Here is a 19,292-nt window from a genome sequence, read left to right as displayed (position 1 = left end):
GCGATTTTTGCGCTTCCACGTAAGAGAATGAATTTAATGGTAACTGCAGAGTTCTAAAAATATATTTTGGTAAAACAATCTAAAAAAGTCTAAATGTATATTATGTAAGATTTAACGTTTTTTAACTTAACACACTGGATAACATTCTCACTATGTTTGAACATCCATATTCTTTTAACTCTTCCATTGTTGATTCTCTTGAAGCTCAAAATTATTAAATCTACTCGGCCAATGACATGTCATAAATCCTGTAAATTAAATGTCTAGACTTCCATATACAAAGTAGATTCTCCATCCCTGTCAAATTAAACCAATGTATGGTGTGACACTAAGACGAATAGCTAACTTCAGATGAGAAAACGGGACTGAATTATTTTTTCTAAGCTTATAGTTTTCAATGTTGCAGGCAAAATTAAAAAAATAGAATCATTTTTCCGATAAAAAAAATTAGTTGAGTATAGAGAAGGAAGAGAAGAAAATAGCAATTAATAAAAAACAAGAATGTTATTTTTTATATTTATTTATACACACAGTTTTAATAGCTGTCACAACAGATAGGTAAGTTTACAACAAATATAGTTGTCTGATTGACGCATTTAATACATTTATTTAAATTTAGGGATAATATTTTTTTTATTGAAAAGCAGCACTGATATTGTGGTCGTATATTTATTATACACAGTTAGATACCTGTTTCGACAAATGTGTAAATAATCAGTAACTCTTTTCAAGCTAGATTTGTAGAACACATCAATGTTAATTTGATTCAATTAGTAACCAAATACTGAATATTTATGTAATGTATATAATATGTACATAATTTGAAATATATACCAATATAGTTCGATAGACAAAAAGGATGGAACAATGTATGTTTCTTTTAACAATTACACTACAAATTTATTATTTATGCACTGGTATCTACGTATGTAACATATATGATTTGTTTACACTGAACATATGAGTGAAACTGATTTTTTGACACATTTACTATATTTGATGTAATGATAATTATTTGATTAAAATTGTAATTAAATATTCATAGGTATATATTTATTTATTATGCATTTTGAAAATCTGCACACAATTCATTATTTTTTTATGAAATGTGGTTTTGCGCAGTAAAACTCTTAAAATCTTATTTTAATGATTTATTAATATGAAGAAAAAATTTTATGCAACACTGATTATAAATGATTAATTACTATTTACAGATATGATAGCTGCTACAATAAATTGGAAAACAATCATACCCCATACTGGCAGCTATGTGGTATTACTCATTTTTGTTTTTGAATAAAAACTGAGAGGATTGAAAATGTTGTGGCCCAGTAGCTGTCAGTGCGGGATAGTTTAAAGGGTTTCTAGTTTAAACTAAACATATATGAACATGCAACATTGGAATATTTGAATTTATTACATTAAATCTGAACTTCCAATACAAAGTTTAAACATACAGAAGTTTTTAATTAAATTATTGACATGATTTATATCTATTCGAACATGGTTATGAATCAATTTATAGATACTATTTTCAATAAAGAAACAAATACACCGATCAAATTGTATGTGTATACATATTTTAATACTAACAGTTGACATGTACGGTACACTGTATTCTTTGTTTTATACTTCATTGTCACCACTTAACTCGTTCATCTGCAGTACAGTATTATATGAATACTAGTGTATAAATCATTTCAAATTAAAAGTTTATTTACTATGCTACAAATTCACACAGTAATATATAATTTCATATTATTTTCATGATATATTGGGTGTTTCTTTAAAAATGCTTTATATTGAAACGGGAAATAACTGATTTTAGATATATATATATTCCTTACAATTCTAATCTCTTTGTAGGAGAAAAATTGCCATACCTTGGCGACATCTGCTCAGCTATTGATGAGGTCATTAATAAAATTAAATCATGATTAATTGTATATATATATTTTTGTTTATGGTCTCTTAAACTGCCCTTTTAAATGTAACACATTTAAACTGAAACACCCTGTGCCTATATATGGGGAAATTTGGAGGGGGTTTTGAGAATTTTAATAAATTTTATTAAAAATTCTATTGTACTAATAAGATGTGTTAATTTTAAAAACAAACATAATGCATGCGTATTTTACAGCCCTGATAATAATAATATTTACAAAGAAATAATTGATTTAATAATGGCTTTGATAATTCATTTCTTAAAATCTGATTAAAATGGATGCAGTGATAAAAAATACCAAATATAACATTTGTTTATAAATCTGGCAAGTATATGTAGGAATTACAATATATTATGTACAAAAATAGAAAATATATTTTCGGAATAGGTTAGGAGATAAAATAGTATCATGACAAAACCGAAATTAGGATAATTATTTTAATTCTTATGTTTCCTATTGATTCATTTATTAAAAGATACATTGATTTATTTACATGTTATGCAACCAGTAATGCTTTTTTGTAATTCTTCCGCCACCCTTATTCAAATCCATTTGAACATTACAAATCCTTTTTTGGTTACCATACAAATATTTTTTAATAAAAAATTGCAAAACTTAAAAAAAAATAGCTTTTGAGTAAAAATAAATACATAATAATTCATGTTTACAGTTTATTAAAACAATCTTAAGGGTGTATAATGTCTATTGTTTTATAAAATGATTAAATATATTGTATTGTATTCAATAAAAATAAATATTTTTAATATATATGTAAGACTACCTTTTGAATTGCAATCTCTTTCATTTTGGACACCAGTATTTTTTTTACAGCAGTTTAATTTAACGTTGATACAACATATGTATGTTTCAATGTTGGATGTTACTAGTGAAAACAGTGGGTAACGATTTGAAGTTAGGGGAAGACAGTTAATGTGATTTTTTGGCAAAATAACTCTTAACAATGTTCTGAGGTTAATGTCATTATAGAGATGAAGAAATATTTTTTTAATTTTATTTTGATGTACTGGTATATCCGTAAAACTATTTCTAAGACATGAATGCCTTAAAAGAAAATTAAATTACTGGTCGCCATAATCTGTGCAGACCACTGCTTAATGCAGTGAAGATTAAGAAAACTGATCAATTTACCGAAAACTTTAAGAGGTGGTAAAATTCATCATGATGTAAATACTTGATAAATAATAATTGCATTTTTTGCACACTTTAATACATATGCTTGAACTGAATTTGAAATGGGTCAATCAAATACTTAAGTAAAATAAAGCGCAAATTAATTTATCTTGCGTAATAAATAATGCTATGTATTGTATTACACTTGATTGAAACGCTTTTGTTAATTATAAATTCTAACACCGGGAAACTTGTTCAGGTGAATTGATTTTTTTTCAACCCAATAATTAACAAGTATAAAATTTTTAAACAAAACGAGCCAAAACTAGTGTATAATATACAAATAAACAATAAACATTCATAGCAATTGTCAAAACATCTTTAGATAAATATATGTTATGTATCAAAGCCATTCACTTGAGCGCCCTGAAGAACAACTCCTCATGTCAAAACAAAACTACATAGATCCTGTGCCTTTTAGAAACACAATTGTGGAAACAATTATATAATGATTATTTTAACTTTCCAGACAATGTAATATCAGAAAACAACACAGGATCTAAGACATGACGAAGCACAATGATTGCAGTAATAATGAAACTTCTGTTTAAGAAATCACTATTTAAAGTCAGAATATCCAGTTTTTTATATGCACCCCCTGTAATATTATATGCACACGAAACATCGAGAGTTGATGGCATCTATTTCTTTGGGGGAGTAGTCTTCTTGCGGTATGGGTCATAGGATAACCCAAACTCGATTCGGCGTTAGTAGTAGCAGTTATGCCAAACCAATTTCGCCAGAGTCTTGATTTCCTGGTTGGGCTCTGGGTGATCCATAACTTTCTTCAGCAGATCGCAGCCATTTTCAGACTTCACCAGAGAGCAATACTTCTGAGCTGTAACATTCATTTCAATCATCGGGTTAAAGTACATAATACAATGTGTTCTTTATACGTAAGTTAACTGTGAAGTAACACCAAGGTTACAGATTTCCCAAGAAAAGATTGTAAATAACTCAACAATTTATGTCCAAATGTTTGTAGACAGGCTGGATTTCCTGCCAAGGGAGTTATTTTGGTCTAAATTTGTTGCAACAGAGAGGGAAAACATTTCGAGAGGGGAATATGAAACAAAACATAACATGGAATAATGTGACAGGTCATAAGCCCTGTTAATGCCTAGCCTTCCATATTCCCTTCTCGAAATGTTTTCCCTCTCAGTTGCAACAAATTTTGATATAATTAACTCATCAGTCATTTTAGTTATTTTTACAGGACGATGAAAAAACTGTTTATTTTATTAAAAAGCTCAACTAAATTACAACTTAAAATGAATTCAAATGAAATGCTTATTCATAAACTGTCACCTATTTAAAGTCTAATTCCTGTTCAATTCAATAATGTTACGAGTTTTCATTGGATAGCGATTGCGGTAATCTAACATTTGTTGAATGTCAATTGACATGGGCAAAGGTTAAAAGGTAAAAACTAATTATAAATACTGAAAATATCCAGTCACTACCAAGATTTAAATTTACATCAATTTGTTAAAATGTCATCTTTATTCAAAACATTTGAGTTTGTTTCATTGTCATTTGTTAAAGAAATAAAAGAAATGTGATACTTAAGTCCAATAAATTTGGAATAACCATTGGCTGGTTTCATCGCTTTCACAACATTTTCAAAGCTAGTACCTTTATGATAAAATTCAGTGTATATATAAAAAAAACAATAAGGATAGAAAATTCAAAATTACATAACAGGAATAAAATGTATTGATATATTTATTCCCCATTACAGTATCCATTGTAATAACATAACTGATTATTCTTTAATACTTTTTAGACATCCTATGATAGTCATTAACCTCACCGGGGTAGGATAATAAAGAACTTAAGCCAGAACAATATATTTATGTATTTAAACTCCTTGAAATAAAATTATATAAACTCTTTTATTTACCCGGCAACACTTTGTAAAATGGCACTTCAGACAAAAATAATTCAATTCAATTACTATTGTATAATTTTGAATTCTCTAACCTTATTGTTTTTCAATAAATACACTGAAGTTTACAAAGATACCAATCTCGAAGATGTCACGAAAGTGATGAAACTTGAATCGGGTTGTGGTCTCGTGGCCAGAGGCCCGAAGTTCAAACCTCACTCTACCCTAGCTTGATTTCCATTTTCTAATAGTGAGTTATTTACAACAACTCCTTGAAAATGGCCACCAAAATTGAAATATTTGGGTAAATTATAGGAACGCTAATATTTCTTTTTATTAAAAAAAAAAACTGGTCAGTCACTGGTTAATTCAATGGATTTATATAACACTCGTATTTTATTTCATTCATAAATCATCTTTATACCTTTGATATAAAGATGATTTATGTAAAAAAAACTCTTATCTGTTTTTAAACGCTAGTAGTATTATGTTCTGCAAAAAATAAAAAAAACATTAAATTTAAAGATACAAAAAATTGCAGTGTTGACAAAATTAAGAAAATATTTATTAAAAAAATAGATATTATGTATGTTTGACTGTTGATTTATGTACATATATGTTTTATCTGTATTTTTTAAAACGTTTTGTCAAAGAATAAATAAATTTTAAAAATTATAAAAGATCTATTACGGTAAACGGTGGTGAGATTGGCCAGGGCCCAGAGTGCCCAATACTGGCACTGCGGTGTGTGATACACCTCCACAAGGCTGAGGATTGGCTGGAAGCTGCGGTAGTTAATGTTCCTCTTGGTGGTCAGATTCCAGCGACGGACGGCCTCATCCATGCTCTCCAGCACGTGCTCGCGGGAAGGGTTAGATACCGTCCAAGCCTCAGGCCCATCGGAGGCTACGTGAGCCAGCAAACCTGCCGCATTGTAGCTGACCTGTACGCTCAAATACAACATTACAATCACTGAGAAAATCTGTTTAAAACACTAAAACACCGAATACGATATGTAGCTTGTAAACATTGTATCTAATAGCTTTAATATTCATAAATATAATAAATACTCGGTTAAAGTTTTCTGTATTCCTCGGTTACGAACCAGTTAAAAAAAATATATATTGAATAATAAATACTTATTGGAGACAGTAAAAGCATTTTATCAGAAATTGGAAATAAATCGCCAATACAGCCGCAATGTGTTGTAAGTCGCGGTGTATGAAGTAAAAGAGTATCAAACATATAATTGTCTCACACTCCTTACGTCTCAGTCTCGATACTTCACGCATCATGCAGGCCAATAATCAGGTAGCCAGTACTGTTGGCAGTGGCTCTTGTGGGGTGGTCCTCTTGCTCATGCCAATGCCAATTTTTTCATGTTTGTAGCGATTTTATTTAAAATATTATCACTTTTGACTTCAACTATAAATGATTGAAGAAATTGCCTATAAATATTCATTTTTTTCGGATTCTATATCTTTTAATTTTGCAGGTGTATTGACTAAACAGCACCAGAATGTGAGGATGTTTTTGGATCAGTAAGGAAAGGGTTAAACTACTTTTTCATTTTAATATCGTGGGGTAATTACTTCAACTAAGTAACTTCAAAATCAGCCTTTTTGAGTTTACCACTAAAACACATATTTATAACATGAATGCTACAAATAGATGAGTCGTGTCATATTATAATGATTTGAATGCATGTGGTATGCACACAAAGATGTGTTTTTAGTAGTTAACTCAAAAATGTAGTAATTACCTCACTTCAATATTGACTATTTCCTGGAGCTGATGTTTATGTATGGGAGTGAGGTAAGGCTTTAGAATAACAAGGATGAAAGTAGACTGAATTTATTTATACATATGTAATATTACAAGAAAAAAAAACATATCACTAACTCTACGAGGCCAAGAGCCCTGTGTTGAGTTGGGAATGTTGTCAAAATACGATCTCTCACGAGGCAAATGAATGTGTGGTGAAACTACGTATGATAATTGCACAAATGTCGAGATCTGTAGATTATGTAAGGCTGAGATAAGCATTATTTTTTATATTAAAGAGTGCTGCTTTGGTTTGGACATATAGAGCAAATGGACAACAAAAAATCGGCAAAAAAGATTTACTATGCGAATTTTGATGGGTGCGGAAAACGAAGAAGACCGAGAAAGTCATGGAATGACCTGATTTAACGAATATTTAAATACGGACATGTTAAAAGTTAGAATAATCAGCACACGCGCATGAGAAGATATATGATTGTAGAGGAAGCGAGGTCTGTATGCAGACAGAGTAATAATATATGCCATTCTATCCCCTCTGCCTGTCCCCACAGGGAAACGGCGTGATGGTTTGTTAATATTGTTATATGTTAATGGTATTGCTTGTTCCTTGGTTTCTTTTATTCTAATTAACTATACTTTGAGAAGTCCAAATCTTTGCAGACAAGCACTGGATTTAACCCTACAATCAACGTACATTTTTTATGGACAAATTCCACTCTCCGAGAGAATTGCTGTAAGGTCTCATCATGAAAACGTATTTTGTTTTATCAATGTTTAATCCTAGACTGACTTATAAAAATATTTTATTTATACGGGAGTTGCATTTATTATTTACCTTGCTTATTATGTACAAGGTTTATAATTCATAAAAGTGGATTTTTCTGCTTTTAATAAGCTTCTATTTTACTTTTAAGTGTTGGGATTAGGAGGGATATTGTATCCGAGACTGTAGTTTTTTTTGCGAATGGAATAAACATCTTCTGTACTTCTGCCTAATTGGGGTAATTAATGTAATGTGCATATTGCTTTGGTAAAGGATTATTTCTACACTGTTTAGAAGCTTACTTTATAATGCAAGTTAAAAATAAAGCAGTTGATAAACAGTCATTTAGCCCCAGTTCAGCTTCATTATTAACTTGACAAATGTTATTTGATTTATTTTGAATCTTTACTTCTTATGCGCATGGCCAAGTTATATTATCCATAGGTAGACTGTTACGTTTTCTCTTCAAAAGCCTCACTGATAGATGCTCAGTTACTAAACTGTAATCACATACATTATTACAATAAACGCCAATATTAAGCACAGTAAAAAAACACTTACCTCTATACCATCACACCTGGAATCTAGCAAGTTGCAGAAAACTGTCAGGTAATCTGAGGTCATGAATACGGAACGTAGTTCTGCCACTTCAGCTACATTTCCTAGAAGTCCCATCATGTTCCTCAATAACTCTTCCTTGTCGGGAAACTTCTGCAAAATCCAAGAGAATCGTTAAAAATTAATCATCTTAAAAAATAGACATATTGTGTTCATTATTAGTTTAAGTATTTAATAATTCAATAATCAAATCTAGTAGTAATTATTATATACACTCGCCTGTTTAATATCCAAATTTAAAGAAAGACTTTTATCAATGATAGAATAATTTATTGGATCATTTAGCCATTTTGTGTTTGAGTCCCTATTGTTTTTATGGTTTAATTTATTTATTTTCATTGAATTAGTGTTCTTGTATCCGTTTATTTTATACTCGCTATCACTATGTAGTTTATAGTTTATAATTACCATATCTGTGTATTTTTATTATGTAAAAGCCCGCTAGGGCGTTTAAATTAAATAAAATAAATATAATTATTTATTTGTTTGACCATTTATTGATTTGCTTATAAACAGTTTATTACACATTTTTTGATACATAAATCCCAGCTCTATGGGACTAACAGTCCTGTGTTGAGTTGGGACGAGTATTTAGTTAACACAGACATACGAGTATATCACCACAAATAGTATATACAATCAGAAACATAGTAATATATTTTTTTTAATATATATATGGCACAAGTTTCCTGTTTATTAATATTTCATCAATAGCAGATCTGTAGATGTGTGGAATGGTCTAACTCATGAGGTAGTCACAGCACCATCTGTCATCAAAAATAAATTGAACCTATATAATACCACATAAATAAGGTGGGGTTTTTTCGTGTTTATAAAATTTAGAAAATTTTATAATTTAAACATTTTTCGCTTTGAATAAGGAAAATATTAAACACTAAGAGACAGTTTTATAAACATCCATAAGTAAGCTTGATACCCTTTACGTTACTAGTCGGTTAAATAATGGTTAAATGGTAACTGGCCAACTTCGGCTGTTAAATGCAATACAATCTGTTACCTTCGCGCCTCTGCCATATTCGTCACTTACATATGTTTTGAAACATTTTTATTTGATCACTTATTGTGTTCTCAAAATGCATATTTTTTTACAATTAAGTGTGTATTAGCACCTCCTGCAGGGGTGACCTTTGCAGATTTGCAACTATCAACCTATCAAAAGACATTTGATGCAGTGAAGAACTAATGTGAATCAACTTGCCTCAAGGCAGCCAAGGAAGTACACCATTCCTTTATCATCCAAGAAACGTTTGCAGTTGTCCGGAGTCTCATCCGTGACATTCCACATGGTGCTCCAAGCCACTTCCAACACGTCATCACACACGTGTCTCTCCAGGCGGTCAGCAATTAGAGTGAGCATTTTCTAGAAACCAAACCACATCACAACATACCAATATAAATAACAGCATGAGATAAAACAGATGTATATGATACTAATTAATGTGCCTCAGTTATTCTAAGATGAGCTTTTTACAAATATACTTTATATTATGATGATTTTTTCCCAAAAAAATGTTTCATTACAACATTGCCTTTTTTACGCGAATAAATTTATTTGATGTTAAGGGGAGTTTAAGGCAGTTCATGTCATTATCGGTTTGCTATCATGTTCTGTACTAAGTATACTTTTTTTTCTTAACTAGACATGAGTCCTCTCCTATCCATGGCAATGTACCAAAACACACTATTGTATATTATACTTTCTGGATCCGCTGCATTTTTTTACATAATTACGGTTAGTAATTCTTGACATTTTTGAGGGTTAACTCCATTTGTGATATTAAAAGAACACCAATAAAATAAATGTTTTTTTACATTATTAAAACAAATTAATGACAATATTTGAGCAATGCAATTAGAACATTCGCAATGAATTATGTTCATTTTTAACAAATGACATAAATTTGCATATTTTAAACACCCCTCAAAAAATAAGTACCAATACAACACATGAGGAGTAAAGCCTACCTAAGCATATAGTAAAAAAAAATATTATTTAATACAGATTGAAACAATCACTATCTACTAGCCAGGTAATGAATTGTTTAATGCCAGCCAGTACATTATCAAAAATCAATCTACTCGAACAAAAACGGAGTCATATAACCAATGAAAAAAAATAATATTTTTATATTATTTTTTTATATTGAAAAAATCTGTGAAAGATTTTTTTCTCAATTGATCTGGGTGTTGTGGTGTATTTTTCATTACATCCTTCCATATCCCCCCTTTCCCACCTGCTGACAAGCCTCTAAAATAGAGGCTTAGCAGGTTATTCCTTTAATAAAAAAATTAATTAATTAAAAATGTGGAGTACGACATTAATATTTTTTTACAATTCAATTATCATATTTATTTTCCATGCACCGTGATTCTTTTGTGTGCCTAATTTAGAGTTGATCTTAAAATAAATTAACCTGCTAGTGTGTTGTCGTAGGATGAAAATATTTAAATATATATTTTTTTTTAATATTTGTAATTCATTACAAAAAATCGATTCCAAAAAAAATCTCCATTGTAGAATAGGCTGAACCATGTTAGATAGAAACGGCCTAACCAGAGAACACTACAGATTCTTATTTAAATGCTCTTGTATTGTATACAATATATTGTGTCGTATCCCTTGATAATAAATAAATATATATGCAATAAATTAATAACTAAAATAGTAATAATATATGTTTTTTTTTAGATTTTTTTATCTATACACTTGATATTAATACATTCGCATACGTAAATAAAAAGATTAACAAGTACTCATAAGCTAAGATTACTACAAAGTTGAACATTGAGTATCTGCAGGTGGATGTGTAATGTCATGTCAGTTCACTTATTTTCATTTAGATACACACGTTCGGCTAAAGTGGATGAGTAAGGAGAATAATTCAGATCTATTTTATTTTATTTTTGTTACAAATCAAAATATTCTGTTAAACATTTTTTATGATATGTAATATCATTTATATTATTTTTACTAAGAGTGTGTCTTGAAAAGACTTTTTTTTTATTTTTTTATTTATTTCTTTAAAAATAATTCTCATTGTTTCTAAAACATAAAACATTTTTTTAACAGTTAAATTATGTGTATAAGTTTTATCTAATTTTATCGAATATGTCATTTAAATATTTTTTTAATGTTTGCATTTATATATTTTATTTGAACCTGGAATACTGGAAAAAATAAGTTTAAAAAAAATAAATCTTTTCTTTAAATGCAATAAAAGTCTCTGGTTTTTACGCTAAATTAATCCATTCCATATAAAGTCGCCAGTGCTGATAGGTTAAAATCATGATTTTAAATAGAAATACATAAATTCATGTACATAATATAACTACATTTTCATTTTCATTGAAGATTAGGAAATTATTTTACAAAACTCAAATAATAATATTATAATGATAAATAAACTAAATATAGGTAAAAACAACACAAACAAATAAAAAATCAACAAATGGAAGAAATGTGGATGTTCAAACATAGTCAAAATGGTGAATGTTACACAGTGTGTAAAGTAGCCACTTAAACCAGCCAATGACAGGTCATAAGCCCTGTAAATGCCTAGACTTCCATATTCCCTTTCTAAGGTACGCTCCATTCCTGTTGTAATTTGTTAATTAACAAAGTACATATTGGTTAATAATATTCTTAAACTAGTGAATATATTCAATATTTATTTATTTATGCTTTATTAAGTTAGTTCATAATATCTTAAGAACTAATGTAAGCTTTTTATAACATTACAATTTTTTTATCTAAATTTTTCAATATCATATTTTTTCAAATGAAATTTAATGTTGAATCTTTTAAATTTTTTATGATAACATGGACTGAATCTCCGGAAAATTAATTATAATCACCTTTAGACAAACCTGCATGGAATCACAAAAAATGCATACCTACCTTTAATTGTTTTCACTGTATTTAGAGTTTGCTAAACCTCTGTCTAGTCGTTTTCTTCATTCCAGTTCATTTTTATTACACTTTCTACAACTCTCCGACTACTATAATTTTACAAAACTTTTTGCATCTCTGAAGATATTTTCATCATTTTTCGATATATACATAAATATCACGCACAATTAATGGATATCATTGGGAGGGGAGTTGGGCAACGGGATTTCTTACTAAATCAGTCGCTCACTCAAGACAAAATCAACAAAATAAAAATATAATAAAAAAATAAAATTAACTGATTGCTATAAAATCCTGAACATAAGACACATCGCATAAAATTCACAATATATATTAATCCTAATGATGTACCATCAATGCAATATTACGCGACGCACATAAAAGTTTTATGTAAATTATAGTAGGCAATGAGGAAGTTCAGTGCTACAGGAAATTGAAAGTAAAAAATGTGTTCTTACACGTGGTAAAAATTAGAGCATTTAGTTGTACAGTGAAGTTTCTTAAATATGTATGAAAAAACTAATAAAAATGAACTAATTTGAATGACGTCATGAGTTATTGTAAGTCAACCGATGATAGTTTTCTGATAGATTTCCGGTTTACCAATCAGCAGAACTCACCGTAGAAAACTTATGAGGTCACAGGCGGAGTAATTTTAAAACTACAAACTTTAAAAAATCATAACACAAATAATACGATACATAAAATTTATTTTTTTTGGCTTAGTTCGAGAATCTATTGACAAATATAAAAAAACGCAAAAAAAAAACACTGAACTTCCTCATTACAACATACCTGTTTTAAAACAAAATGCATTCTCCTATAAAATAACACTAGTTAGTTATAAACTAATTAAAAAAACAAATAAATAATGGTTAGAAAATGTTCTTGAACTGCATGTGAATTTTAATGAACAAAGAGCCCAGCAAAACAGATATACAGGCTAAATATTGTGAAACCTCTGGTGCAAAAATGAACTCAGCCCAAAGGAAATATATTGTTATCGTACTGAGGGGGTACAATCAGCTAGACAGTTCTCTGAAAGCCACAGTTTCAATATGTTTATGGTCAATTGCAAGCAAATGGATTGCTGTACAAAACTACAAAAAGGTTATGCAGATAATTTTTCCTCTTTGTTTACCATTTGCTTCATTCTCAGAGTATTAATTCTCTAGAGGAGCCCTTTAGCTCTATTGTATAGAACAAAAGCGTTCCAAATTTTTGGTTTGGTTTATAGTTGGACAACAAACGGTTTTGTTTGCGGACGCAATTTTCGACCCGAGTACCTAAGGCCCGTTGTATCGCTGTAATCTATAGCTAACTTCGCGGCGAATAACTATAGAATGGGAGTTTCTCCGTATGGGTGACTCTATTAGCCATAGGTGTGTTATTTATCTAAGGTTCCATTACTTTTGTAATCGGTAAGTCCACAAGTTGTTAGCTTTAGAACAGGCACTGGCGTAGTTAGGTGGCAAATTGTGAATTGCAAATGTAAAAAAATATCTACACAATGTATATTGTATTCTTTTTTTATTTTGATTCTTTTAAATATGTAAATTGTATATATAAATAATATTTTTAGAAAAAACTAAAGAATTATTCGCAACTAAACAAAAAATGTTAACTGTAAAAATTTATTTATCTAAGAGTAAAAGTTTTATTATTTGTGATTTGCTCCGATGACATATATTATATATACATAGGAGCAAGTAATTATTTAAAACATTTTTATGTAGGATGTCCAGTGGCAAAATTAAATAGCTTTTGAATATAAGTAGCAATAGGGGTGGGGCGTTGAAGTCACAGGTACTTAAGGGGAATTACTTAACAAGCAATTTTTTACTAACTGAGACTAGGCGTAAGTTTTACAATTGTTACAATATTCACTGAATAAGTGAACCGTCTTCAAATAAAGTTAATTGAAAATTGGGTAGCCAGATTTCGAGCTTCAGGAACAGCTGTCAAAGGACATTGCCATGGTCCAGTTCCATCTGTTTTAACTGATGAAAACATACAGCGTGTGAGCAGCGCTGGATCTAATGGGATCTAGTGCCCCGTCACTTATTTACATCACTGAATGTGAGTGATTTAGTGTTGAAAAATCCACAGATGTCACTAAAAAAGGCGCTCGTTGGTTTTAGAAATCGCTTAACCAACATTGCATGAAATAATGAAGTAAAAATTCAAGTTTCATCCATATAAAATCAAAATAAAAAAAAATTGAACAATAATTACAATCAAACAAGATTAAAACCGAACTGAAAGAAAATGAACGGACCGGTAGCGAAGATTTTGGGCAGCTCTGACAACGCTTTTTTAAAAATATGCATGAAGATTGGAAAAATGCTTGCATCTTAAATGTTGGAGTTTAGAAAATGCTGTCGTTGAAAAATTTAATCCACATTCATGTACTTAAAATAAAATTAAACAATATTTTAACAACTTGTCGTTAATTCTAGAGTTTAAATCTACCACCGGACACGCAGTAATACTAATTGCTAATATAATATTGGGTGCTATGGAACTACTTAAGCAAAATTTACAGTAATAAAAACCACTTGACCTTGGGGAATGGGAAAGAAATACAAGAAATACAAAAATTGGAGTAAAAGTTAGAATATTAAAAGTTGAAGTATTTTTCTACTGGTAGTGATTTCTGGTTGTTATTCTGTAGGTCAATAGCATTCTTGACAGTATTTCAGGCTGCATTACAGCTTCTACAGTGTTTGTGTTACATGATTTAACTTGTTATTTGCACCATACTGCAATCAGGTTTTAAGATTATCATTTTTTTTTAATTGTGTAAATTGACAACAGAACTAGTAAATAACAGATACAATGATAGTGATACCTGAAAAAAAAGGCATCAGTTTTGAACGCAAATAACAATAATGTTACCGAGGTATATTGACACAAAGGGTCTGCATACCTTCCATAAATACAAAAATAATGAATTGTAAGTGCTAACATATAAGCAAAGAATACTTTACAATACGATGATATTTGTGTATAATATTACTAATTTTTTAAAACATAGAATTTTGGAAAAAAATTCACACAAAAAAAGATGATCACAATACCAGAGAAAAGGTAAAAATCAGACTGCCGTTTAGAAAAAAGGCGGTCACAAAATTTTATTTTATATAAGGCAGTAAAAAAATATTATGAAACAGGAAAAAACATTTACGAGGAAAAAAAATCAAAATTCAAATAAAAGGTTAAGAAATATGTGTTAAACAACTTTTAAATTAAATATATGCATATTGTTAATATTAGATTGCACATTAGAATATGTATATGTGCGCCCTTTCAAGATTCAAGATAAATAAAAATTTAAAAGTCAGATAAAATTGTAAACAATAAAAAAATTATTATAAGTATCCTAACGATATGAATGATGGAATACTCTTTGAAAAATCCTGGTAGATGATCATGACATATTTTAAGGAAAAGAAAACACTTAAGGTGCAAATCACAAGTAAAATGATGTAACACAAATACTATGGATACTGAATGGGTAATAAAACAATGGTGGTAAGATGGCATAATAAACCAGAAACCAACAAAATGTCAAGAAATTTAGTAAAAACCTTTTTTTTTCAAAAACAGCAAAATATCATAAGAACTCATTTTTCAAAAAATTAATACACATATCCTAGGAACATTATTTGATGTCTATTTGCTGTTTTACGGGTTTATTTAAATTTGCTAATTCTTTAAAATGACAAAATGTTTATACCGAAATGGCGCCTCTGTCGCCTAGGTACTGCTTCTGTCCTCCATCCACTTGACACGCTAGTGTATTGAGAAGATAGATAGCAATACGTTGGACAAATCCTTCTTGATTGCCATCAGATACTCCATGCAATAGTACAGTGACGACGCGTTTATACTCAAACACCTGTAATAGTCACAAAATTTCATAAAGCAGAAGCATTGGATTTAATATTACCCTGTGAAATGTTATTCATGTCTGTTGACACTTTCACTGATAGAGAAATAACATATTATATTCGAGTGTAATCTGACTGTAGATGTCTTCAAGATCAAGAGACGAAGACAATTAAGAATAGATATAAAAAAAATGTACCATATAAGAACATAGTGTAGTGGTCAAGACGCTTGACTCATGCACGGAAGATTCTGGGTTCGATTCCCGGTGAGAACACAAAAATTTAAATTAGACTTTTCTCAAGCCTGAGTGTTCTGTGATGTAATTCACCACTGTAATTGGGCCTCCTGACCTGTTGTGGTGCAAAAATAAATAAAATAAAATAATATAATTTATATATGTTTCATTTTGAACAAATGCATAGTGATAATAATAAACAATACATACTGATTAATTAGCCTCATTATAAGCCATTATCATTATCTTGAAGAAACTAATGTATTAAATATAATACAGCATTAAGAATGCTTTTGTAATTTATAATTATTTATAACAAAGTAAACTGATATTGACAGAAAAGGTTAGAACCTTATGTGCATAAAGGGCGTTATTCCATATTAAGTTATTGCAAATAAATATTTTAAGTGCGGTAGTTATTATTATTATTAAGAACTGGAGAGTTTTTTTTTACTTACGACATCAGTGGGAATTTTAAATTTACATAAGGTTAAGCAACCATTTCTCATCATTGTGTCATCTTCCATGTGAATCTCCATACCATTTAGGAGACAGGATATTATCCTCTGCTTTGAGCGGATATTCAGAGGGGATTTGTCCTTTTCTTTCACAATGTAGAATAATGTTGCACTAAAATCAAACACACCACAGTTGAAAACTAATAATTAAAAATACGTAATTATACTTGCAAAATATGTTATTTATTTGAAATGAGAGTGAAATATTTATTTGGTTGGAATAAAATCTTGAAGAGACGTTGAACTACACAGATGTCGAGACTTTGCCCAGGTCAGGAATGCTTAAGAGATAATGTTTTTGCTGCATACATCAAAATATTACATGTAAATGAAATATAAGGTGAATCATATTATAATTAATCAATAATATTGAAATAAATAATTAAAGTATAGAGATGAAATATGCTTACAAGGTATTGTTTATGTTTAATGTTAATAGATAATTGAATATACCACTTACCGACCTTTCTATGCGTGCTCGTTAATGTTAGATAATAACAGCATGTGTCCTATCAGAACATTGGTTATATATTTTTGTGCAACTATGGTGAAGGTGTATAGTGGGATTCGAACTTTAGTGTAATTAGTACCCCGATGACACCGATAGACACAGAAAAGTTGGTAAGTGGTCATGTAAAATTATTTACTAACATTTTTTTTTAATTAACGATAATTAAAATTTTTAATAAAACATGGTGATAGTACGTAATGTTTTCAAATAAAATTATTAATGTAGGTTAAATACAGGGTGAGGCATTGCTATCTCCCTAGTTTTGTAGGTGGATAAATAAAAAGGTATTCAAGGTACCTGCAGCAAATTTATTAATTATTATTAGTACCAGGCTAGTATTAGTGGCTAGTATTGCGGACTCAGGGATCAGTGGTCCGAGGTTCTCACCCCAACCGCTCAATCACAACTTGGTTCCCGCTTTCTAATTTAATTATTTACAACTCGTTGAAAATGGCCTCCACATTGAATTATTTAGGTAAATCATAAGAATGTAAATATTTCGTTTTTAAAACAAAAACAACAACAGTATTGGAAGTTTTATCTTATGTCAAAAGAATGTCACACTAGTGATGCCCGTCATTGTCAATACCACTGGAAGAAATTTCTGAAGTGTCGCACAACTTTACTCTCTGGTGCATATCTTGGGTATACGGAATTTCAATTTTTGTGCGGATTCCTCCTTCAGGTTATCTAAGTTCCTTGGGTGTTGTTTATAAATTTAGGTTTTTAGATAATCCCCCAAAAAAAATCACAGAGGGCCAAATCTGGCGAGTATGGGAGCCACTAGATATCACCTCTCGGGGAAATCAAATTCATGGGAAATTTTCACATACCGCAAATCTATTATGACTATCACATTATGATAATTCTTGGGCGTTGACCATCTTGTAAGGATGAAAACCTAGGTCTTTGTGGAGAATTCTCTTTACAGAGCGGTCGGAAAATCAAAGAGCGGCAGCATGTTTGGTAAATGTATTGTTTATGTATTTGGTGTGATTGTTTATAATTAAGTAAAATACAAACCTTCCCGAAATTTGAATATGTTTTTCAAAGATGTGTCGCTCCATACTTTCCAACACAATAACCAGTGATCTAGGTAGGTTGACGTGTTTATCGTTTTCATAGCGGAAAACGTGATATAAATCATTCAGCACACGGGTCAAGATCTCTGGGCGATTCATGTAAGCCACAGCTGCAGCCAAAATCTGTTCCTCATTAGCATGTCCAGTGATCTACAAAAATAAAAGTGGTATTGGCAGCTTATAATAACAGGTAAGTTTTACAGTAAAAAGGGTATTTTTTCCTTTGCAAATTCATTCAATGAGGGCCCATATGCATGGCCGTAAAAATATATAATAAACAACGAAAAATAATAAAGGAAGTCAATCGTATTAAAGTGTTTAGAAGATTGTTAAAAGCATTTTTAATAAATAAATGTTACTATGCTATTAATGAATATTTGAAGTAAATGTAATTCATGTAAATATTGTAAGGACAAGGTGCACTAATAATCATAGTTAATATAATATTTTTACAATTTATGTATTATTTTTTATTTCATTTTATTGTCAAAAGCAGACACAACCGAGGGGCATGTATGACAAGATGTATGAGTGAGGAAGAAGCTAGGAATATACAGTCATATGACAATTTGTTATGGCCACTTTATGAAATTTATAATATTAAAATATAATTCATTTTGCTAGCTTTGATGTATAAAATTACTGTTTTTAATTAAATTGGAGGTGTAAAATACAGATTGGTCACAAAATACCCAGAGCTTTTTTTAAAAAAATATGTATAAAAAAATGGCTGACATGGAGAACTTAACACCAAAAAGGGTTGGGAAATGTGGTAAAAAAAATAATAGTAACAGCACGTGGTGAAAGGTTACAAACAAAAATAGTTTTAGCAAACCAACAAGCATCGAATGCTGAAATTACTGACAAATTAGAGGAAGCTGGAATAAAAGTGTCAAAGTGGAACAGGTTAGCGTGGTCTCAGTTATAATT

At 30.0% G+C, this 19,292-nt stretch overlaps 1 protein-coding gene across 1 annotated transcript; it reads right to left on the bottom strand.

The window, feature by feature from the left end:
* Positions 1 to 2,765: 2,765 nt before the first annotated feature.
* Positions 2,766 to 18,506, bottom strand: LOC148273634 (protein zer-1 homolog). The gene is made up of 7 exons (XM_088238411.1): positions 18,304 to 18,506; positions 16,710 to 16,881; positions 15,862 to 16,023; positions 9,411 to 9,572; positions 8,135 to 8,284; positions 5,716 to 5,968; positions 2,766 to 3,975 (listed from the first exon to the last, which is right to left on the bottom strand). The coding sequence occupies exons 1-7, from the start codon at positions 18,459 to 18,461 to the stop codon at positions 3,845 to 3,847; spliced, it is 1,188 nt and encodes a 395-aa protein (XP_088094537.1). The 5' UTR covers positions 18,462 to 18,506; the 3' UTR covers positions 2,766 to 3,844.
* Positions 18,507 to 19,292: the final 786 nt, after the last annotated feature.

The sequence above is a fragment of the Micrasema longulum genome, unplaced genomic scaffold (genome assembly GCF_059751315.1).
Source record: "Micrasema longulum isolate JH-2025_06_02 unplaced genomic scaffold, ASM5975131v1 h1tg001892l, whole genome shotgun sequence".
NCBI classification, from domain to species: domain Eukaryota; kingdom Metazoa; phylum Arthropoda; class Insecta; order Trichoptera; family Brachycentridae; genus Micrasema; species Micrasema longulum.
The sequence above is the reverse complement of the archived record's forward strand: the minus strand, read 5'-3'. Positions and strand labels throughout refer to the sequence as shown.